General features: G+C 46.7%; 1 protein-coding gene across 3 annotated transcripts; it reads left to right on the forward strand.

The window, feature by feature from the left end:
- Positions 1-24,825, forward strand: kcnk12 (potassium channel, subfamily K, member 12). Of its 3 annotated transcripts, none has more exons than XM_049009546.1 (3): positions 1-1,411; positions 21,783-22,671; positions 24,520-24,825. In XM_049009546.1, exons 1-3 carry the CDS (start codon positions 1,072-1,074, stop codon positions 24,524-24,526), a joined length of 1,236 nt encoding a protein of 411 aa, XP_048865503.1. In that variant the 5' UTR covers positions 1-1,071; the 3' UTR covers positions 24,527-24,825. The 3 variants fall into 3 exon arrangements, 2 of the variants coding, with proteins under 2 accessions (XP_048865503.1, XP_048865504.1); XR_007397157.1 differs by having other exon boundaries at positions 2-1,411; positions 21,783-22,827; XM_049009547.1 differs by having other exon boundaries at positions 2-1,411; positions 21,783-24,825.
- Positions 24,826-25,028: the final 203 nt, after the last annotated feature.

Raw genomic sequence — 25,028 nt, forward strand, 5'->3', positions numbered from 1 at the left:
CATTCTCATGTGTGGAAGGACAGCCGCCTGCTTACCACTTATGTAACAACATGACTGGTTAAGTTTTGTTCCAGTTAGGTTTTTTTTCTTTTTTTCTTATTGTAATTCGTTAGATATGGTAAACTTGGTTTTGTTTTTCTGCATTTTAGTTTTCCTTCTGATCTTTCCAATTATGTCTTTTGAGCTGAAGCCCCGCGTCTATGCTAGATCTTTTTACTCGGCTGAAACTGTCACAGGCTGCGCTATCGCATCTTCATTGGGACCGCAGGGTCGGAGTCCCGCTCCGGTCACAAGATGTGCCAGGAGTAAACTGGCTGAGTACATAGAAAATTGAACCAAATGCATACGGTAATTATTTCTTTATTTTGCATTCATTCGACCGTGAATAATGCGGCTGACAAAAGTCGACAAGCTCCCAAGAAAATAGGATTTGGCGCAGCGACCCGAAGGACCATTCTGGTTATCAGTTAACTCCCGGAATGGACAACAACGAAGGCGGACGATTTAATACAATTTATTGGGAAAATGAAAGCTCTACTTTACATTTTGGGATTACACCGCTGAACTAATTACTTGTTCTTCTAACTGGATTGTTTCGCGACAATTATGCTGTTTAATTTACACGAGCGATTTGATAGATGACAGCTGTACTGGCTTGTCTTTCGGGCTCCGGACATGTGCGGCTAAATGCGGCGAGGCGTGGAGGTTAAACGGGCGCTTTACCTTAAAAGTGGGTTAATTTAAAACAAGTCGTTTGGCCATTTGAGTCGCTATGGAAGGAATAATAACCGTTTGTTGTTAATATCCACGATTTTGTCTACAAAAGTCGTTCTACTCTACTTTTCCCAACAATGCGGGAATGATGAACCGCTTTCCTATATCGATAGGAGCCTAACTGTTCGAACCAATGCCAATGTGCTTTGAAGGACTGATCCCCTCGTAGGGGAATACAAAGTGAGTTTGTAGCGTGGACACAAGCCCGTCCCCAGAAGAGTGAGGTAGCCGAATGCCGCTCCCCACCCCGACGCGAAGCCGGTCGCTGTCCGTCGCGATAGTGGTGCTGAAATCTGGATGATGCCTGGCCAGCGAATACAAGGCTGCCGCTCCTTACACATAAACGAGGACAACGGTCGCTTTCTGCTGCTCGCCATCCTGATCGTGCTGTACCTGCTGTGCGGTGCCGCAGTCTTCTCCGCCATCGAGAGACCTTCGGAGCTGCAAGCCCACGGCCGCTGGAATCGGACGCTCTTCAACTTCAGCGAGACGTTCAACATCAGCCTGCAGGATCTCAACTCATTTCTGAGGGAATACGAAGCCGCGATTGCCGCCGGGATCCGGGCCGACACCATAAGACCGCGATGGGACTTTACTGGCGCATTCTACTTTGTTGGAACTGTCGTATCAACTATCGGTAAGGAGAAAAGTACTTATGCATCTATGACACCCCCTCCCCAAACCCCAAAGGGAAAATAACTTATCGTGATATTGATATTAGAGTCGAATTACACGATTCCTTGTGTGTTAAATCAAAAATCATTTTATCTACTCCAGAATCTGTTTCGTTTGGTGCTTATCACGTCGTCCCTCTGTCCCTTGGTAGCGATACAGGTGCACCGATAGTGGGTCCCCTGCCTGTGTGTCCTACCAAACTAGTGGACTCAGGACAGACATACATCAATACAGTGACCATGTGTCACGATTATGTCCCACTTTATAAAACATACAAATCAGCATAAAGCTTTTTGCCTTTTGCACAACCGAAGCAAATAGTTTCTTTTTGTTCCGATACGGCTGCCATACTGTGGTCCAAATGGTGTATATTAGTCATGCTTATATTTGGATAGAAGCTCTTTCTGCTTCCCAGAAGATATTGGATCACTCTGGAATTCCTCATGTTATAGACAGATCTGATCACGGAATAAGTCACGGCTTAGCCGGCATATCTTGGTGTATCATACTCCACTCAGCAGCACATTTCACACTCACTATACATTCTGAAGCAGTATTGGTACCATTTATTCAATATACTGATCGTTGAAAGGCAAATCAAATCTTTAGCTGTAAGATTTCTATCGCATGACTTTTATGTCGAAAATTGTTGATTAATGAATTGCGGGTCATCACTTGTAAAGGCAGACTAAAGCTGCCCTTTTAATTGTTTAAATAAAGGACAAAAGTAAACATTTGTTACAGCAGGAACAATACATCCGTATAATCTTGAATATTATCAGAGCTAATTCTTCACCAATGAACAATTCTTTGAAAAACACATACGAGTTCACATCAGAGATGCAATTAAAGCTCATTATATCCCTATAGATATAAATGAGAGGCAGTGAATGTTTACCATCCTTTTAATGTGTCACATGCGTGTTTTCATCATGAATGTGCAGGTGAATGACAGTTGTGGCAGAAATGGATGCTTGCAGGACTCATCATCTCTCCATTCCCACCAGTCCAGGCCACCAAGCAGCAACACTCATTAATCATTTTTATTCCTGCATTGCTACTGCAGGTAAAATATTGTTTTTCTGTTGGGCCGTTTCATTACCTGGTTGTAGCTATAAGGTGGTGCAGCGTGGATTTAGGGTGGGGGAGGCTGGGTCTATCTGCATTCCTGCTGGACCTCACTGTGCTTTAGTGATATGACACACCCCAGAGGCTTGGGAGCTGCACACAGACACCTGTCTCGCAGTTTCCTGGTTAACGCCTCGTTGACAGAAGGCTGCAAGTGGAGACCATGCGTGCACACGGTTGTGGTGTAAACAGGGGAGCTGCAAGGGATTTTGGGCCACATGAAAGCATCTCATATTGGGCCTCCAACCCAGGACAATCAAATTATTTTTCAAATTTTTCAGCCCCCTGTTACTCAGGGGGGCTCTGTAATTATCCTAGCCTCCCACCCCCCCCCCTCCCCCCTTTATACAGCACCCACGTGTAAACAGTCTCTACACCCCCCCTCCCCAAATATCCCCACCTGGAGGTTATCTGTAAGAAGAGACTAGCAGAGAGCAGGTGGGAGATGCAGAAGTGAGTGCAGGCCGTGCCACTGGGATTCCAGTACCTTGAAATCCACACAAAAAGAGATTCTTGGCTTTTATACATAAGGGTGGTCAGAAGATCCTCCCAGGAGGCATTGGCAGGCAGGCAGGCAGGCAGGCAGGCAGGCAGGCAGGCAGGCAGGTAGGATGCGATCTCTGTGCCGTGAAAGTGAAAGGTCCCTTTTTCACATTCGACCCTCGCAAGCCGAAACACCTGCTGACAATGTTCTCCCTATTACTGATAGTGTAGTGGTTCAGTTCAGGAAGCAGTTATCTTCATTTCTGCAGCCTGACATTCACCGACGAGCCAAAACTGGATCCAACATGCATGTGCCTGTCAGTCCACAGCTGCTAAATTTGGCTTTTATTTAGTTGCATGTATCAGGACATTATTCTTTTTTAAAAAAACATTAGTGTGATGTCAGTGCTGGTCTCTCTGCTCCTCACCCACGCCCATCATTCACGCTCATGCTTCTTATCGCCTGTTTGCTTCGATTGTCTTCTGTTCACAGCTTGCTAATGCTGCCTGCTAAGAGATCTAGCCTATAGGGGTGACCTCAGGTAACCTCTGGCCTTGTCTGGCCACCATCCATTGCTACATCCATAAGGAGGCGGATATCCTCATTTGTTCTAAACCTAATGGGGCTTTTCATCAAAAGCTGCGTAACACTGCAAGCATGGCCATACCCCTTAAATGAATGCACCCATATGCACCATTTATGTAATATAATATTAGGCCACTTAAAAAAAAAAAATTGGTTCTCGTCCCCTCCCGACCCGCCGAAATGACTCCGACCCGAATTTTTATATATTTTTTTATTTAGTAAAAATCGCATGGAAAATGCCCAAGAATGACGAAATTTGAATTTCCCGCGCATTCCACATCGACGATTGATCCACATTGTGTAATCCTAGTCTTGGAATGGTTTCATGAACCTAAATTTGTCTCTACCTGAGATGGGCTGGTGCAAAGATTTAAATCTGGGAAAGTGATGTGGTACATGTTCTTAAGTACTCGTTTGTAGAGTTGCATTTCCTTGTTCAACCATTCAGGTTCCTGTATTTTGTAAATTCCTCGTGTTTTAACATGTTTTAATACACTTTCTTTCTAGATATATATTTTAAAATCTTGGTTGTTCATTTAGAATGGGAATGACAAACAGAATATTGGTTTCAAATAGTATCATTTTTATATTCACGAATGAAACATCAGCATAAAGTATCCAAATCCATAGTTGGGAAGGCATTTCCGAGATACACATGGATCAAGGAATTTACATTCTTGTATTTTCTTACATTTAATATATTTGAAACGCAACAAATGAGGAACTGGGGAGGCGTACTAAGTAGGTCTGCTCTCTTCGGTATGTATTTTCAAATATGTATTTCTTACATATTTGAAAGTCCAAACAGTCAATCAAAATTTGTAAAAAAAAAAAAAAAAAAATTTAAATCCCTCCCGCCCGACCCACCCCCTCCAAATAAAAAGGACGAGAACCAATTTTTTTTTTAAGTGGCCTTATAGTAAGTTCACAATTAAACATTGGATTGTTAGCATAATCTGCACATGCCACGTTTGAGAGAAGTAAGTAACATTTGCCAATATTCAGCTTTGCTGTTAAACCTCAGAATGATTCATTCTGGATGAGATATTCAATTATTTGGTCGGAGTAAAGTCCCAATGTTTAGTAATACTTTGTAACAGGCTGTACTGTGCCATTTGAAAATCAGCCTTCTGCGGTCAAGCATGCAACAACTTTTTTTTCTGAATAAACAGTGATAACTTTGAGACTAGCGTCACATCTCATGTGTGGAACCACATAAACACTATTTGGGCAAAAATATGTGGACACCAGCGTGAACTGTACATAATTCCAAACCGGGGGGGTTTTAACACGAAGTTCATCAGACCTTTGTTTGTATAATAGCGTTTAAACATAGATGTTGGATCATTGCTGGTGAGATTTACTGCCATTCAGGTTGAGTATTGATGTTGGACAATCAAGTCTCTTTCTGTGAATCTGAGGCCAACAACTTTACAGCTGAACTTGCTCCCAGACCTTTTGACCTTCACAATCAGTTCACCTGTGGTTGACCAGAGCAGCTCTAGAAGGCAGAAATGTGGTAAACTGACTCGTTGGAAAGATCACTAACCTCTTCCATACAACCACCCATTCTGCTGTCAATATCTGTTGCAGGACACTGAATGTTCGCTGTGCTTAATTATATACCTGTGCCTGCAATGGATGTAGCTTAATTATGAAATTCTAATGAAGTGCCAAATAGATTGACCATATAGATTACATGGTGAACACCAGTCTATAGCAAGGTCCATTTCATATAATAGTATGCAAAACAACCAGGGTGATTCTGATCCCAGAGCAGCAAAGCAACTTTGTTTGCAGAACTAAATCAATTTTTAAATCTATCAACTTCCCATACCCTTCCAGCAAAGATCTGCACATTTGTAATGTACTACAGTACAGGGATAGGGCAGTAATAGCAAGGATTGTCATCAAAGTGCATATTAGAAAAATATAAATCACAAATGAAATATGGTTGGTGCCTATTTCGGAGACCACGTGAATCCCACTGTACAAAGGGGGCAGGTTTCCTTGATCTGTAGGAGCTCCTCTATAGCATTTAATGCCATCGAGCGATTCCCGCGCCACCCTCTGCTACGCGCAGCGGACGCTCAAGGCTGCCAGCGGCGTCGGCGTGCTCGCTGTAGAAAGCGCTCGTCTCCGGACGGCAGCGTGGCAGGTACCCGCAATTTGTTAAACAGCCAGCGACACCCACCACTGAGGGAACACAAAGCAAGGCCTGCTGTTGTTGGACAGACAGGAATGTGTGACGAATGGCGGATGATCGGTGACAACTATCCCCCCCCCCCAAATTAGCGTTATTCTCTAAAACACTGGGAGATGGGGACACGTGTCATTGACAGCAAGAGGGAAGCCAAAGTCCGCTAGCATGGGAGCAGCTGGGTGCTATGCCAGGCCAGCAGGGGGCAGCACCCAAACCCTTGTTTAGTCAGTAGCTGCACGTGCTAACAGGCTATTACACACCCGTCCGACCCATCCAGTGTGACAGTCTATGCAGAACCTCATTCCTCACCCAAACGATCAGTGTTATTTTACAGCTTCCTGGTTTTTGCTCTATTTGGAGGCCCCACGTTAGAGGTAATAGCAGGATTCTGCTAGTCTGCACAATAAAAACGTCTTAGCGTAGCTGCGATAACCTTTCACTGGCACATGGCTTCCATTTCCTGGGTTTCCTGCCAATAAGGTCGGGATACTCCATGCAGGACCGGGTTGCTCATAAACTGGTTTAGCAGCTAACCAGTGATTTGCTGTGTCAGCCATACAGCAAACTGGTTTAACTCTTACACGCTCCTACAACAATTATGTTACTGTGAGAAGTCACCTGACATGTGCCTTTGGGGGGTCAATTTGACCCCAGGGTCGGTGTGAGACTAAAGCCTGAAACACTTCAGGTGGCCCAGCTTCATTCCCCCACCAGGCCAATGACCGGCTCTGCCTGAATGCAAGACAGCTGGTGTCAAACTCTAGCAGCTCAAATGCTGTTGAAGCTCTTGGTTTGAAATGCCGAGCAACTGCCCAGCCTTTAAGTTAGCCCGTGAGTGCCTTTAATCTTAAGACTTTACTCTCTCCCCAATTATACTGTACAATGAGTCCAGCTCTATAATTAGCCCAGGTCCCATTCTCTGACATGCACCATCTCTGATCCTCCTCAGTACTGACTCTTCTGTGAGCTTACATACCTTTTTTTGTATATCAAACGAACACTGTTCTTTAATATTGATATGGGCCTGTCTGATAGCATCCTTTCAGCACAAACAGCATTAACCCTTTTCTATCCATTCCCTTGTTTAATAAACCATCAGCTGTAATGGCAAAGGTTTAGGGAAACACTTCTGTCTGTTCACTGTTTTCACTGGTCACGTCTGGGGAGTCGTTGGAAACAACCCATCCCCCCCCCCCCAACCCTCTTTGCATTTCCTCTCCTCAGATGTCCGAATGGCCATGAAATGTCAGAGTTCAAAAACTAAATCTAACCGCATGAAAGTCTCGTCTGATATCAGCCCAGGCTCGGCCGAGCGCGTGAGCAGAGGGATCCTGACGGGACCTTGCAAGGGAACCATAACGACAGAAACAGGGCAGCTGAGTGTCATAGACACCCCCTCGTCACCCGCCCAAAACAGCGCTTCAATTTTATGTTACAACCTTATTCCAAAATGGATTAAATATTTTTTTTACATCAAAATTCTACACACAGTACCCCATAATGACAAAGTGAAAAAACAAAAACAAAAAATATATATCACATGTGTATAAGTATTCATAGGCTTTACCAAGACACTCAAAACTGAGTTCAGGTGCATCCTGTGTCCACCGATCATCCTTCAGAGTCCATCTGCGGTAAATTCAGGTGATTGGACGTGATCTGGAAAGGCACGCCTCTTTATATAAGGTTCCAAAGTTGACTACGCCTGTCAGCGCACAAACCAAGCCATGGAGTCAAAGGAATTGTCTGTAGACCTCCGAGACAAATTGTATGAAGGCACAGATTTGGGGAAGGGTACAGAAAAGCTTATGCAGCACTGAAGGTCCCAAAGAGCTCAGTGGCCGCCATCATCCGTAAATGGAAGAAGTTCGGAACCACCAGGACTCTTCCTAGAGCTGGCCATCCGGCCAATCTGAGCGATCGGGGGACAAGGGCCTTAGTCAGGGAGGTGACCAAGAAACCAACAGTCACTCTAACAGAGCTCCAGCGTTGCTCTGTGGAGAGACGAGAACCTTCCAGAAGGACAACCATTTCTGCAGCACTCCACCTATCAGGCCTGCGTGGTAGAGTAGCCAGACGGAAGGCACATGACAGCCCGCCTGGAGTTTGCCAAAAGGCACCTGATGGACTCTCAGTCTATGAGAAACGTTTTTTGGCAGCAGGACCTGGGAGACTAGTCAGGGTTGAGGGAAAGATGAATGCAGCAATGTACAGAGACATCTTTGATGATAACCTGCTCCAGAGCGCTCTGGACCTTGGACTGGGCTGAAGGTTCATCTCCCAACAGGACAACGACCCTAAGCAACCAGCCAAGATAAAGGAGCGGCTTCAGGACAACTCTCTGAATGTCCTTGTGTGGCCCAGCTAGAGCCCAGACTTGAACCCGATTGAACATCTCTGGAGAGATTTTAAAATGGCTGTGAACCATTACACTCTCTTCAGTTCTTCAGTACAGTACCGCACTCATACACTCTCTTCAGTTCTTCAGTACAGTACCGCACTCAAACACTCTCTTCAGTTCTTCAGTACAGTACCGCACTCATACACTCTCTTCAGTTCTTCAGTACAGTACCGCACTCATACACTCTCTTCAGTTCTTCAGTACAGTACCGCACTCAGTTCTTCAGTACAGTACAGCACTCATTCACTCTCTTCAGTTCTTCAGTACAGTACCGTACAGTTTACTGTATTATTGTGTTTAGGATGTTTTAGTGTATTTGGAAGTGTTTCTTGAACATTTTCTATGTTTTAAAATGAAAAAGTGCTTGACTACCCATCCATTTTCTGAAATCACTTGCCCGATTATGCAGTTCACCCACCCACACACACACACACACACACACACACACACACACGTCTAACACAGTGTAGGCAGAGGAAAAAAAGCTTCATTGAAATATGAAGTACTTTCCATCCATCCATCCATTTACCCTATCCACTTGACCTATGCATGGTTACGGAGGTCTGGATCCTATCCTGTTGGCTACAGGCACCGAACCATGCAGGATGGGGCATCAACCCAACACTGGACACACTCACACACCAATCACTCACCCATGCAATTTTGTAACTCCACGTCATGCTTTTGGACTGCAGGGGAGAAAGCAAAGCACCCATATGAAACCCCACGATGGCACATAAGCTCTACACACTGGGAACCCGGGTGGAGACTTGAATCCAGGTCCCAAAGGTGTAAGGCAACAGTGCTAACCACCAAGTCATAGTGCCACACAGCATTTGACTGACAGTAAATAAGAGCCACATGTACCTATTGTGACGTAGCTACAGATTCCGTTTAGGAAGAGATATTTTTTTACAATCTGGGGACTGCCTTGTACTCTGAAAGCTAGACGTATATATGAAATTTTAGACTGTTGCCATATTAATTTAGGCTGCGAGCTAAGCAGGGGCCGGCATAACAAAGCTGGATTTTTTTGCTGAATTAGATAACTTGTATTTAAGGCTGGTCTAAATATAAATGAAGAATGAGAAAGTCCATTAAAACTGGGGTACCTTAAATCAAGCTGGCTTGTCCATGGGAATCCTGCAACCGCGGCCAGGTTAGTTGTACATTCGATATTCAGTCATCCAGCTGTAATATCTTTCAACAAGCCAGCCAGGCAGTTTTTAATCATAGACCTTTGATTTCCACGGGCAGAGATGCACACCCATCATTTTTGCAGTTCCAGCACTTTCGCAAAAGTTCTGCTGTAATGAGAAATTGGTTCAGTTCTCCAAGTTCAGCTCTTGCACAGCCCTCGGTTTCTCACATTACTTTACAGGTGAATTCTAATTAATATTTGAATGTTCGCACATACACTTCACGTTCAACAGCTGTTGCTTGCTTACAGTCACTGTGGGTGAATGGGACACTGTTCATTTATACATACACTTTACTGGACATGTCTCTCTCATTTACCTTTATTGTTATTAGTGTATTGGTAGCACAGTGGTTATCTGACACGTCTGAGACTAGGGTTAAACTCTCTGGTCTGGCTCCATGTTGTCCCCGAGTCATTGTGGGATTTCCTCTAGGTACATTGCCCCTCTGCAGTCCAAAAGAATGTTAAGGTGAACTGGGGTTGCCAAATTGCCCTTAGGTGTGAATCGTGCGTGTGCCTGTAATGGGTTGGCACCCCATCCTGGGTTGTACTCTGCCTTGTAGCCACAGAGAGATGAGTGGTTTATTTATTCTGCACTTTGAATGGAATAATTATAAACAAACATGGCTGTCTCTCTCCTAAATCATGTTAACTCTTCTGTTGCCCTTTCGGCCACATCACCCACGCATGTGTGAGCGATGGAAAGGGAATATTGAATGTGTTTTTTAGGATACATGTTAATCTTGATTTGCAGGATACCTCTTGGTCTTTATAAAGTGTTAAGAGTCCCTTGTTTTTATGTGGAAGTGGTGCTGGAAGTAGCTTGAACTATATGCAGCTAGGTGTCTTGTCTACGGCATCATCTTTGAATGGGAAAGTGTAATTGCAAATATTCATGAATCTGTTAACTCTGAGACTTTGTATTCTCATATATTCTCTGGTTGGTTGGTGGGACATCAAATGTCTTAATCTAAGTCTGTTGTTCCACTGTTTTGATTGAAGTTTCTTGGTTAGGGGATTTCCCATAATTGTGTACGTTCTATCTTGAGCATCGCTTTGTAAAGTTTCATTTATTATCACACATCAATTTTTAGACCTTTTCTAGTACAAACTTGAACAAAAAGTGATTTAGTCACTGTGGTGTAAAAGTCTGGGTATTGATTCTAGTAAATCATATTAACCACTTACAGTTAAATTTGGCTTGGAGTGCTATTGAAAAGGTCTTTAAAAGTCTTACATTTTACATCAGGATTTCTGCAAACACCCAGTACATATCCATATATGTGGCAAACAAAATGATATTTTGTATTAGATATGATTGAAATAGGAGGTGTGGCTTACAGGCATCACCAATAGGGATTCAGGGATTTGGGGGTCGGTACTTCCTGCACAGACTGGTCTGTTATGCATCGCTTTGGCCTAGTAACTCTGGCAACAAACTATATGATGGCTGCTGCCTCTAACATTGTCCTTTTCCAATTTCTTAGTCCACCCCCATGTGCCATGAGATGTTCCCTTTATTTTTTGTGGCTACTATTTGCGACGTGTTGCTGCTGTCCCTGCCAAGAGCCCGTCACTGATGGAAAGGGAGCCCCCCTGCCTGCTCAGTCCCCACCTCACGAGCTTCTGTTCTCCATTGCCCTCAAAGCCATTCTCATGAGGGTCGATTGAGGTCATGAGGAGATCTTACACTAAGTTTATTTCAAGGTGAGGTATTTTTACCGAGACGATGACGCGAGACTAAGATCTAAGGCCTCATATTTTTATATCCAGCTGAGCCCTTTGATTTTCAAAGACGTCTTCTCACAAAAGTGCAGCCAACAGTAAGTTCTATATATCAATTGCACTGATGTTGTTTTATCTAGAAAAAAAAACATCTTATGATTTTTCCTAGGTTAGCATTACTGGCTGCTATAATGAAGATTGCTAAGTTAAGAATAATGAGTCATTGTGAAGAATGCAGCTGAAAATACTGTTACTACTTCAGTGTGTCAGCACATACTGCATACAGAGTTTCACACTATCCAGCACCAGATCTCTGTTATATAACTGCTAAAAATGGACAGGCTGGTAATGTAAACAGCACTGGATACTGTAATACTATTGCACTGCAGTCTTGTAACACACACAGACATACAAAAACGAGAGAGAGGGGGAGAGAGGAATGTGAATTTTGCTGTTACATCCATCCCTGTCATGGTGCTGCATCGCAAACTCGTCTGCTTTCACTCCCCGTGCCGGGGAGATTCTCACTTGCCCTTGTCGTTCATCAACAAGGTTGACATGAAGAAACTCGCTGCTTAGGTTCAGGGGAGGGACTCACACCGCCTGCTAATCCTACATCGTAAAGCTCAAAAGTAACCAGTGCAAGCTAAAGGATCGACAAGATAAAAACGATTGACGGGATCTACATGATCAAAGCCGGGACTCATTGGTAGAATCCAGATTAACAATAATATCCCACCCACTCTGACTCCGATGTTATCTTCCTGTAAACACTTGATTTAAAAAAGGATGGATGTTTTGTACAATTGCAGTAACCTTACGCTTCTCCTTTTCTATTTCACGGCTGGCTGTGCCCAGTCATGTGTACAGGTCGGGCCAAAAAACCTTGCAAGGGGATTCTGGGTACAGGCAGACACTCTGCCTTTTTCACTCAATACGGCAGTAGGCGATGAGCTGTGACTCATGCATAATTCACATCCCCTTTACCCCACAACACTGGGGAGGAGGCTGGTGTCAGGACCTGAGGCGGTATCATGTCTTGTAGGTCAGGTGCCTTTCCACCGCAGTCTTGTCTGCTTGCAGCTTTCCGTCCCATTAACTCCACCAAACTTTATACTTCTCATTGATTCTGCATCACTTGCCATTCCTGCATTTAGTTGTCGAGTCCTGACAATTTACCGGATTAGTGTAGGCTAACCGCGCCTGAGAAGCAAGGTAAATCACACTAACCTAATAAAGTGGCAGTGTGTGCTGTGGATCATTAAGATGTGGTCATTGGTCTTAAATGAGTTTCTGCTGGACTGTGTCCCTGGCAAATGCTGGGCAGGCGATTCTCCAGTCAATCAATGACTCTATCATTGCTGGAGGCTGGCAGAAAGTTCCTGCAGCCAGACACATGGGGGGGGTGCAGTAATGTAGAGGGATTCATGAATTAATTGTAACTGACAGGGCAGCATCAGTAAACAAAACAAGCCATATCTGCAATGCATCATGGACATCGTGGAGGCTGTCAGTGGTGCCGGAGATGGGAGTTCTTCAAACACCGGCCAGGTCCAGAACTCCCCCAAGACCAGGCAGGTGTGCCCACCTTCTCATCTGAAAATGGATAACACTTTCCGGCGTTTTCCACTGAGCAGAAAAATTGAGAGGTCATCTGTTAAAGTCTATTAAAACACCAGTGCTTTCCATTATTTTGTGTTTTCTCCCCCCCCCCCCCCCCCAAAGAAGGCACTTCTAAGCATTTCTAAGCATAATTTTTCAGCTGACTTGCTGCTTCTTCTAAACGCGTGGACAGGAGGTGGACATGTCCAGCAGAGTCTACAAAAATAATTCGCACCACCTCTCCCGTTCCACCCTTTAATGCTCCCCTATTTGAAGGTGTCCATCCGTCTGCTTTTATTTACGCACTTTCACATGCTCTCTTCATACAAATGGTTTGCCTGGGGGCAGGTGGGGGTTACTTGTTGCTATGGTGAGAAACTTCAGATTCCATAGCATAGAGAAGTCAGGTCAGCTTGCTGTAGTAATGTTCTCAATGTGCTTATGACAGTCAGAGGTAAAGCAGAGGTTCACAGAAGCAGAGATCTGAACTCACCCTCTGTATCTCATGTAGGTCACGTTCCTTTTATGACCAGGGATTACAAATTAGTTCCCACTTGCTCTAAGTTTAAGTTCATTCGGCTGGTAACAACCCCTAACAGAAACATCTCCCTTAATAGCAAAGCCAGATCCAAACACAAACACTGTTTCACAGAAGCAGCGCGGGACAATCTGTTCATCATAATCCCTGTAGAGGCAATGATGCAAAACAAAATCAACCATCAGACCAATCAAAATCAATATCCGGGGATCAAGAAGTACTGGGAACCAATTCAGACTAAATAAACGGGTAAAATGGTGTCATCGAGAAAAATAAATGGGGTTGATATTTAAGTACATAACTTAAATTTGCCTTCATGTGGAATTCCACTAATTAAAACAGCCCGATGTTAAAAGCATATGATTTTTCTGTGAAACACGGAGAGGACGACTCTGGGACAGGAGAGCGAGGTCACAATTCCCATATCCATTCCGATCCTCTTCACTGAAATTATGTTTCAGATTGGAATTGATGAGAAAACCCAACAGAAAACATCTAATCACAAAAACAATACAATCGTAACCTAAATGAAAGTAAAGAAGTATATTCTCAAGGTAAACTCTAAGCCTAAACCCTTCCTTAGTGCCGTCATCTCTCACTCTGCCAGTTCTCTCTTGCAAGCTGCACAGTTGAGCTTATTTATCCTTAACGAGGTAATGAACCATCAGCAGAGGTGTCTGTAGGGTTGGGGCCTACAGGTGATTTATGCAAAACCACGTTACATCTTACAGGTTCTCTACATATAGCAGTATTTTTTTTTTCCAAAAACATTTCTCATTATCAGTACTGCAGTCACCCCCTGGTATTTAAAAACCAGAACCTTTTGGTCACAAGGTATTTTACCACTATAAGAACAGCTGTTGTAGCAGCAGGAAGCTAGATGATCAAAACAATATGGTCAGGGACAAAGTCTCCTCTATAGAGTGCTCCTGTTTAAGTTCAGTGGCTCTTTTGGCTGCGGTCCATGGTTTGTCTTGGATGACCAACATTGTGTTTCATATCACTCCAATGTCCGATCAGCGCATGGTAATTAATGCCCACTCCGGTAACGACTGCCATACCACACGCCTAATTGATTGTGGAGATTTATGTTCCATTATGCTGCTTTGCCTTTGAGCGCCACGGTGTAATTATTGGAGTGCGACCAAGGAACTCGTTTAGCATGTTTAACGATGCACGAATGTGAGCGCCTGTGCGGATGAGCAGTGCGAGCGCCGTATCGTATTGGGGACACCCTGGACTGGATTGCTGCAGTGATGCTGAGCAAAGGCTGTTCTCGTGTACTTGACATGCGGGCGCATGGATGTTCTGGTGGTGTTTGTGTACAGCCAGTAGAGCTTTCTTTGATATTCTATGCATGTGTTCCAACCCCTCTGTCCCTCCCCCCACTGCTGCTCTGCACCAGATGGCACACAAAAACTCATTGGCTGGTCTGTTTTTTTTAAGCTTGGTCACTTCCACAGGATGCGCAGAGACCCCAGACGAGGTCAGCGAGTGACCAGGAGTTTCCTACTCGTCACAGAAGCAGGGGCGGCCAGGAAAAACCCAAGTGGTCGCCATTTTTAATTCCCCCCGGAACGGCCGCGATCCACACCACAGACAGCCCTTATCTGGGGCTCTTTGTTAGTTTGCCGGCTTGGCTCTGTATCAGGGCCCACTGGACCGCATGGTGAGGAGACCCAGGGACGGAGATCCACGGTCCTGCTGGGAACCGGGTGCCGCATCCCTGGATATGTCAGCGTGGCACAAGGAGAGCGAGCTCCCCATCTGTCATGCGGACTGACTCACGGGCACGCGAGCAGACGTGCCCCTCGCGGTGTACAGACCCGCACGTGTCCCTCGCGGTGTACAGACCCACACGTGCCCCTCGCGGTGTGCAGACCCACACGTGCCCCTCGCGGTGTACAGACCCACACGTGCCCCTCGCGGTGTGCAGACCCACACGTGCCCCTCGCGGTGTGCAGACCCACACGTGCCCCTCGCGGTGTACAGACCCACACGTGGCCCTCGCGGTGTGCAGACCCACACGTGCCCCTCGCGGTGTACAGACCCACACGTGCCCCGCGCGGTGTACAGACCCACACGTGCCCCTCGCGGTGTACAGACCCACACGTGGCCCTCGCGGTGTACAGACCCACACGTGCCTCTCGCGGTGTGCAGACCCACACGTGTCCCTCGCGGTGTGCAGACCCACACGTGTCCCTCGCGGTGTGCAGACCCACACGTGCCCTCACGGTGTACAGACCCACACGTGCCCTCACGGTGTACAGACCCACACGTGCCCCTCGCGGTGTACAGACCCACACGTGCCCTCACGGTGTACAGACCCACACGTGCCCCTCGCGGTGTACAGACCCACACGTGCCCCTCGCGGTGTACAGACCCACACGTGCCCCTCGCGGTGTGCAGACCCACACGTGCCCCTCAAGGTGTGCAGACCCACACGTGCCCCTCAAGGTGTGCAGACCCACACGTGCCCCTCAAGGTGTGCAGACCCACACGTGCCCCTCGCGGTGTGCAGACCCACACGTGCCCCTCGCGGTGTGCAGACCCACACGTGCCCCTCGCGGTGTGCAGACCCACACGTGCCCCTCGCGGTGTACAGACCCACACGTGGCCCTCGCGGTGTACAGACCCACACGTGCCCCGCGCGGTGTACAGACCCACACGTGCCCCGCGCGGTGTACAGACCCACACGTGGCCCGCGCGGTGTACAGACCCACACGTGGCCCTCGCGGTGTACAGACCCACACGTGCCTCTCGTGGTGTGCAGACCCACACGTGTCCCTCGCGGTGTGCAGACCCACACGTGTCCCTCGCGGTGTGCAGACCCACACGTGCCCTCACGGTGTACAGACCCACACGTGCCCTCACGGTGTACAGACCCACACGTGCCCCTCGCGGTGTACAGACCCACACGTGCCCTCACGGTGTACAGATCCACACGTGCCCCTCGCGGTGTACAGACCCACACGTGCCCCTCGCGGTGTACAGACCCACACGTGCCCCTCGCGGTGTGCAGACCCACACGTGCCCCTCAAGGTGTGCAGACCCACACGTGCCCCTCAAGGTGTGCAGACCCACACGTGCCCCTCAAGGTGTGCAGACCCACACGTGCCCCTCGCGGTGTGCAGACCCACACGTGCCCCTCGCGGTGTGCAGACCCACACGTGCCCCTCAAGGTGTGCAGACCCGCACGTGCCCCTCGCGGTGTGCAGACCCGCACGTGCCCCTCGCGGTGTGCAGACCCACACGTGCCCCTCGCGGTGTGCAGACCCACACGTGTCCCTCGCGGTGTGCAGACCCACACGTGTCCCTCGCGGTGTGCAGACCCACACGTGCCCTCACGGTGTACAGACCCACACGTGCCGCTCACGGTGTACAGACCCACACGTGCCCTCACGGTGTACAGACCCACACGTGCCCCTCGCGGTGTACAGACCCACACGTGCCCCTCGCGGTGTACAGACCCACACGTGCCCCTCGCGGTGTGCAGACCCACACGTGCCCCTCGCGGTGTGCAGACCCACACGTGCCCCTCAAGGTGTGCAGACCCACACGTGCCCCTCAAGGTGTGCAGACCCGCACGTGCCCCTCAAGGTGTGCAGACCCGCACGTGCCCCTCGCGGTGTGCAGACCCACACGTGCCCCTCGCGGTGTGCAGACCCACACGTGTCCCTCGCGGTGTACAGACCCGCACGTGCCCCTCGCGGTGTGCAGACCCACACGTGCCCCTCGCGGTGTGCAGACCCACACGTGTCCCTCGCGGTGTGCAGACCCACACGTGCCCCTCACGGTGTGCAGACCCACACGTGTCCCTCACGGTGTGCAGACCCACACGTGCCCCTCGCGGTGTGCAGACCCACACGTGCCCCTCGCGGTGCGCAGACCCACACGTGTCCCTCATTGGTGTACAGACCCATACGTGCCCTACTCTCATCGCACACACCCACCGCGCCTTTCTCGCTGGAAAAAAGCTATTTCGTTACCAGCTATAACTGGAATTATTTTCTTTTTCCTGGCAATATGCCCCACTGGGACAGCTGCAGGATGCGAAGCAGTGTTAGGATACAGCCCTGGCCAAATGGATCCTCTCACACAGCAGAGATGGTATCAAGGGTCCCATTGAGTTTATACTATTTTAACTCCAATGTTTCTCACCACAGAAACACAGCCCGGTTCACACGGGTGATCCTTCAGCAAGATTTAGGGCCACCGCTCATTTAGAATGTGAGTCAGCTTTTGTTTAATTTTTTTATCCTGTTTAATTCCTCCAAAATCCATACTTGACGGGCTCCGTTTGCCAAGCCCACGCACTCATGCACATGACCCCTCTTGGCTATTGCAACAAGACTGCGGAAAAAAAACTGCTAAAATCCAAAGGTAAAAACTCAAACCTCAGCATTCTACATACAGCCAGCTTTACACTCTATATATTTCAATCAGAAGCAGAAGCTTTCTAATAAAGCAGCGGCCTTTCTGTATAGGAACCTCTTGAAGTATTTACCTACTCTCTTTTTCATCGCGTTAAGTGCAACAAGATTGTTCATTAACACAGCGTTTCTCAACCTAATCCTTAGGGACTCCATAGTTTTGCTATCTCCCAGCAACTCTGAACCAGACAATCAAGACCAGCAAATACCTGGTATAGGTGATTTGGGAGCTGGGAGGGGACAAAAATGTGCACTGTCTGGGGGGGTCAGTGGAGATAGCAGGCAGTCAAAGCATGCATCTGCGTGTACGCGTGAGCTCGTAGCACGTGGGAGTCTGTCGTCTGCAGCCTGATGTTTCACCGAATGCTAATTTGTGCAAATGAGAGATTAAGCTGCCAAGCAGCAAGTCCAAATGAGTTCTGAATATCATGGTATTTATAATCACTCTCCTTGAAAAATGACATATAGAGCTGAACAACCTTCCATTGGGTAAATAAATTGTCAATCTATGGTGCCTGATTCCAAAATAAAACGATTTATCAGGCTAGTTGCATGTTTGTTACTGACATATTTACACCAGCAAATGGCAAAACATGATTAGCAACAAAGGCGTTTTTTTATTTTTCCTGTAATAAGTAGTATTATTTTTGTGCATTTAAAAACCTGAATAACATTCCCCTTGAATCGTCCCGGATGATGTGAATCCAAATGTTCTCGTATTTGTAATCAATTTTGCATTCTTTTTCCAAGTGTCCCAGAGCTCAGGTACATCCTTGGCAGTTCCTGCCATTTGAACATTTGTCCGCTCCAGCCTTCGTGAGCAAGAATTCCGGCTTGATAAGGCTAATCATGCAGAGGTGTAACCTGAGCCGAAAGGACAGTACAGCACATGAGATGCTCTTTGGCTTTATTTACATACATGCAGTGATGCTGTTGTCATGCAGCTTTGCTGCCAGTTTTCTGTTGGCTTCTATTGAAAAGTGAAACCTTCCGCCACTACAGATGTCCCCATCTCTGCTTACAAACTCAGTTTAGTGCAAATAAAAGTCTTCTTTATTTCATGGGCATCTAAGTTGTCTATCCATTCAGTATCTTATCATGTCTTACATGCTTCTGCCAACCCTCCCATTAGAGTAACAAAACGGCAACAAAACACATTTCAACAACACGGGAAAACAACTGATGAAGTCTTTAGGCACGTTAACGTCAGCGGATGCCAAGAGAAGTGATAAGATCTAATCTTTGTCAAGATGCACTGAGACGGAATGATCCTCTGGCAAAGGATGAAGCTTCTGTTAAATTTTCCTTCCTTGCTGTATCAATAAGCCATTAATAACAAAATAAGCAGATTCAAGCTGAAGCGTATTGTGAGATGCAGCCCTTTCCTTTGCCTTGTTCTCTAACACAATGTAGCCCTGACAAGCATGACAATGTCGCTGAGACCAGTTTGTCATTCCAGAACCTTCCAGACTGCTTTCATGTTTTGCGTCTGATTTTTATTTAGTCGGGAGTTTAATTCCAAGGACACTGCGTGAGCCACGCTGTTTGATTTCGCTTTCCTTTGCTGCTCTTCTCCTCCTGAAAGGTAGGGACTTGACAGCATAATACTGTGGCTTGAACCAGCACAGGGAATAGATGCTTTTGTGTTTCCATGACCAATATAATTTAGCTCCTAATACGAAGAAGCCTGCAGAGTCGGCTTGCTGATAGAGACCTTAGACTTTAACCTCGTTACCTGACAATCGCTCCGTTTCACCGGGATGGGAGAAAGAGTGTTAATTAATTACCTGTGAAGCGCTGAGACAGAAGGTGTCTGTTGATACAGTTGTTCTTCTGCTTGCTCTGCCTGGGACATAACCGTCATTATATCATAGCCCAAGCAGCGATAAAGACTATTTTGCTGCTCTTCACTGCATGATGGTCACAGATTGTGACTTCTGGGGAATCACCCCGGGCCTTCGACCTCTTGGCGATTCACTTCAAAACCTGTATGTATAGGCATAACATCTCATAATCACAGTGTAACTCAAATACCAAAGATTTAATTTCAGGCTCCGGTGTGTAAACAGGGGAGAAAGGCCGTTAAAATATGAATCACCTCGGGGTTGTAAGGCCAATTACAGTGTTTAAGGGTAAGAATATCAATTCAGGGGTGTGAGCGTAATGAAATTGAAAACAGAAAAGGCAATTAACCTTGGCAGAACATGCGCAGGACCGCAGCCTGTGTCATTCTCAGGGCTCTGACAGCTTCCTGCTGGCATGCAAAGAATCTGTAGGTTCCTTCCCTCCCCCAGACGCAGTATACTGAGCCAACCACCTTAAATATCCTCTTACGGCATCACTGCCGAGCCCCGCTGTGTGCATTAAGCAAACCGGAAGGAGCCCCACTGAAAACAAATACTTGTGCCGAGACCAGACAAAGAGATCAGAGCCAAGACTGGATCGAAAAATATATATATATTTTTTTTTTTCGCAGGCAAGAGTAAGAGATGATGTACATTCCTTGCACACAGTGCTTATTGTTACACCGTAACTTCCGTTGACTGAGGGTTACCATACGTCTGAGTTTGGGCTCCTCTCCAGGCGTCCAGGTGGTTTTACAAAAAAATCAGCGATTGGTCCAGGTTTAGCTCTGTAACCCGTATGACTCGGTGTTTCAAGTTAGAGTAGAGTACCGAGTGAAGGAGAGGACACCAATTTTCAATAAATAGCAGCCACTCAGTATTGTCACAGCGTTTGCAAGGCCCGTGCACGTGTTTAGTTTAAAAATGAAACAATACGCACATCACTACGTGTCTCCTGCTCCTGGGTGACGTTAGAGGGGACTTTGACACTTATTTCAAACACTTATATAATTATTTTTTTTTGTTACAGCAAGTGTCCGTAAAATTGGGGTTCTTCTGTGTTTTGTTGACAAACATTCCAAAATTTGAGTGAACATTTCCTATTTTATCGTATTTTACTTTTTAAGTTAAAATACTTTTATTCTTCGTTTTTATTATAAATCGCTAGTATTTTATGGCTTTAGCGATTTGCATAACAAAGGCAGAATCCATTTTAATTTGTTTTATATTTGTGACATTTTATGAGCGACAGAGCTCACGAAAATTCCGTCGACTCCCTTTACTATTCTGTAGCTCCTTGTAATTGTCCTACCTTCGCACGTAGGTGAACAGGACCTGCTAAATGCACAGTTAATTAGGTAATGCTCCCGTTCAGCATCGAGCGGTCACCTCTGACCCCACCCGGAACGATGCCCACTAACGAGAGCCTTCGCAGCCCCAGACGCTCCTTCCCGCTCACATCCGCGCGCTATGACTAGTGGCAACTGTTCAGCTCCTGTAATTACAAGACTGCAAAGGAAACACAACGACTGGACCTGTACCATTTAACAGGCTGTTCCGCCCTCGCGTTGTATTACACAATTAATGAACTTCCTTGTTTTGCCAATAGTTCATAACTATGCTGACTAAATAAGGGGCCAGTCCAAATTTCAATGACTCACTTACCTCCTGATCAGTAATGCCTAGTAACATAATGGTTGTATGTGTAATACCATAGTAAAATTAAGCTCTTTTATAGGGCTTTAAAGTCAATAATGCCCTCTCATGAATTACATGTGCGTTCTAAATATCTAAATGCAAAGTGTAACCTTGTGTAAAGAATCTGATTCCTTCAGGAGGAACTAAGTATATGACTGACACTTAAAGAAAACATGCATGAAGACATATACCGTATGTGGAACCATGGACAGTAATGCAGTGTCATACCTCCATGCAGTTTGATGAAATGCAGTTTGATGAAATGGTGTCTTTAAATTGCCCACCGCGTGTGTGTGAGCCTTGAAATAGATCCTTCTCCCTTGTGGCTATGGATAGATATATAAATGTATGAAATTACAAAATGATATGTCTCTTGTGTAAAAGATTAGGCCGCACAATCCAATAAGAACACATAAAGCCATCAATCCCCCTCATTGCCCTTACAGTGCACCTTCCTCGGCCCTAATGCCCTCCTCCCCTCTCCCCTGCAGGCTTCGGGATGACCACTCCGGTGACGGTGGCAGGCAAGGTGTTCCTCATCTTCTACGGCCTGCTGGGCTGCGCCGCCACCATCCTGTTCTTTAACCTCTTCCTGGAGCGCATCATCACGCTGCTGGCTGTGGTGATGAAGGCGGTGCGTGAGCGGAGGCTGCGCCATGGAGGCCTTCTGCCCCCCGGGCTGCGGCACGACTTCACTCACGGCTACCTGCCAGGCTGGAAGCCGTCTGTCTACCACGTGATGCTGATCCTGGGCCTGGGCGCCGCTGTGCTGTCCTGCTGTGCCTCAGCGATGTATACGCCCGTGGAAGGCTGGGCCTACCTGGACTCACTCTACTACTGCTTTGTCACCTTCAGCACCATCGGATTTGGTGACCTGGTCAGCAGCCAGCGGGAAGCCTATGAGTACCAGGGCCTGTACCGGCTGGCCAACTTCCTGTTTATCCTGTCAGGGGTCTGCTGCATCTACTCGCTCTTCAATGTCATCTCCATTGTGATCAAGCAGGTGCTGAACTGGATGATTCAGCGCATGGGCTGCCTCTGCTGTCAGCGGTGCAAAAAGAACGGGGCTTTCCTGGGTCGCCGCAACGCCATCCGGCCTGGTTCTCGCATCCGCCGCGGACGCCTCGCCCGGCCGGCCAACTCCGACGGCCCCTGTGACAGCGACACGGAAGGCCGGCGCCTCTCTGGCGAGATGATCTCCATGCATGACCTGACCGCCTCCAACAGGGTGTCGCTGGCCATGATGCAGAAGCAACTCTCGGAATCGGCCAACGGCTTCCCCAGGACCGTGTGCGGAAGCTCGCGGCAAAATGGCTTCTCTGGGGGAGTTGGGGCCCTGGGCATTATGAACAATCGGCTGGCGGAGACTAGCAACACCAGGTAGAGGCAGCCAAGGGTGGGGGGTGTTGAATGGAGAGAGAACTCTGTACCTGGACAGAGGAAGGAAAATTGAAAAAATTAAAAGGATGGGTCTGCAGAGACAAATGGGTCAACGTAGCTGCTCTAAGGTTCCCAACCTCCAATGGGTCTCCGAAAGTAGGGTGATGTCAGAATATTACTCTGGACATGATTATATTTGTGACTATTTATACTAATACTACACAAAGTTGCTACATTCTGAGTACTGTATATTAGCATTTGATAAATTTTGCTTATACTCAACATTTGAAACTAAGTTTACTTAGTAATAGGAAGTTCAATTTGGAATCCATTATTAGATTTGGTTACATATTAGCATTTTTCAGTAAACTGTATGTTTAAACCTTCAAAATACCATCGGTTTTGCAAAGCTATTCATCCCAAGGGGATGGATAAAGTATCACTATTCTATTCTATTCTATTCTATTCTATTCTATTCTATTCAGCACATTGTACTTTTCAACTATGCATCTTAAGCACTTCCGGAGGATGTTTAAAGACAGTATTGTAAGGAAATGTAAAATGAATTATTATGTATTTTTTTAAATGAGACACATACTGTTTTCACATATTGACACAAAAAAAAACCGAACAACCTCCTTACTGAATGTTACAAATGGACAGGGGTCCCGGGAGAGAGCCTTGCGGCACCTCAAAAGAGCGCTGACTTACGAGCGTCTGCATGCTGTGTCAGCATTCCTGAAGCATGTCACCGAGTGTTTTCCCAGCATTAGAGGCAGCCTTTGATCACACTTCGTTGTAATTAAGGTCTGAAATGAAAGCTCCTTCAGTTTTGCCTGTTTCTGTTGCATGATTCCTGCTACTTGGCCTTTTATTTTTCATTTCGGAAGTAGCAGCTACGGGGCCTTTGAGGTCTAGTTCTGAATTTGCAGCTTAATAGCGTGTCTCTTCTTCGCTTGGTTATCTCGGCTTCTGTGTTAATCCTACCAGATTCGTTGTACTGCTTTTAATCTCTGAATTAGTTGATGCTAACTCAGATTGTGTCTCTGGACAAGCACATCTGTCCAAAACGTTTCTGAAGGAAATCCTGTCAGCTCCTCTTCAAGTTTCTTTCCCAAAAATTTCACTTTCGCAAAAATATGAACTATAGTGTTATAATTATGTACAATTCTGCTTGGCATTACAGTATCACAGCCTGCTTCCCAAGCTCTGCAGGCTTTGAACTACTTTGAACCACATGGAAATCAACCAAAAATAACATGCCCCTCAATGGAAGAGGGAACCTGAGAGGTCAAATTAGGGTCCCTGGAAAGTAAGAACGGGATCCTTAATATCTGAGACCATGGATCCCAGATGGTCCAGCTTTCAGGTGCAGGTTCCCTGTTGCCCAGTTCTCCAGATGCCGCCCAAGAACTTAATTAATAGAGTCGATGAAAAAGGAGACATAAAAAACCTGATGAATGTCTCGTCTGACCACAGAAGCGTGTGAATTAATGGCATTAATGGTGCCACTGTTCTGCAGGAAAACGAGGCTAAGGGAAGGGATTAATGGCTGCATGCACTGTTAGTTTGTGAGGTGAAAGCAGAGAGATTAGGAGCAGCAACGAAGCGGATATGCGGAACATGGATAATGATTCATTTAGGAGGGAAGAAACAGGAGTGAAGAGTCCTGTGCAGTTATCCTGCAGACGCAAATTCATACTCGTGTAATTCTTTTAATACATGTGGTTATACTAAGGTTAATACTGATTAAAAAGCATTTTTTCCCTGTGTTGGATGCTAAAAGCCTGATGTTAGCTGGTGCTGCTTGTCCATGATCCCGTGAGTAATCTCTACCCGTTGTTTCAGGACGTGAAGGGACGTCTCACATGGGCCGAAGCTGAACTGCCTTCATGGACGTAGAGAGAGACAGAGAGAGAGGGGAGAGAGACAGTTTGACTTCTTCATTGGATGACCTTGATGTTGCTGTGTTTTTTTATTTTTTTGGTGGGGGGAGTGGCAGTGTGAAGCGGAGCATGATGGGGAGGGGGGGGGTGACAGAGTGGAGAGACTGAACGCAGCAGCGGAAGAGAGAGAAAGGAAAACAGATGGAGAGTGCTACGGAAGACTAGGAGAACTAGAGGGCCTTGTGGCAGGACCCAGGCACCGGCGAGGGGGGGGGGGGGGGGGGCAGGCAGGCTGTATGACCGCAGGGCTTTTCTGGAGAGGGGGCTCCTCTGCAGGCCAGCAAGGCAGCCGGATGAGGCTCCATTAGCATAAAGCTCCTGACGTCCATAGCTGAGCAGCCAATATGTGACTCTCGCCTGTCTCCATCCCCCTGGCTCACTCGTACCCGTGCAGACCTTACCCTTACGCAT

Source organism: Brienomyrus brachyistius, chromosome 3 (genome assembly GCF_023856365.1).
Source record: "Brienomyrus brachyistius isolate T26 chromosome 3, BBRACH_0.4, whole genome shotgun sequence".
NCBI classification, from domain to species: Eukaryota; Metazoa; Chordata; class Actinopteri; order Osteoglossiformes; family Mormyridae; genus Brienomyrus; species Brienomyrus brachyistius.

Bases quoted from the DNA above. Each gene is read 5' to 3' on its own strand.
- kcnk12 (XM_049009546.1), top strand. From the start codon at position 1,072: ATGATGCCTGGCCAGCGAATACAAGGCTGCCGCTCCTTACACATAAAC. The intron at 1,412-21,782 runs GTAAGGAGAAAA...TCTCCCCTGCAG, and splicing joins AACTGTCGTATCAACTATCG to GCTTCGGGATGACCACTCCG.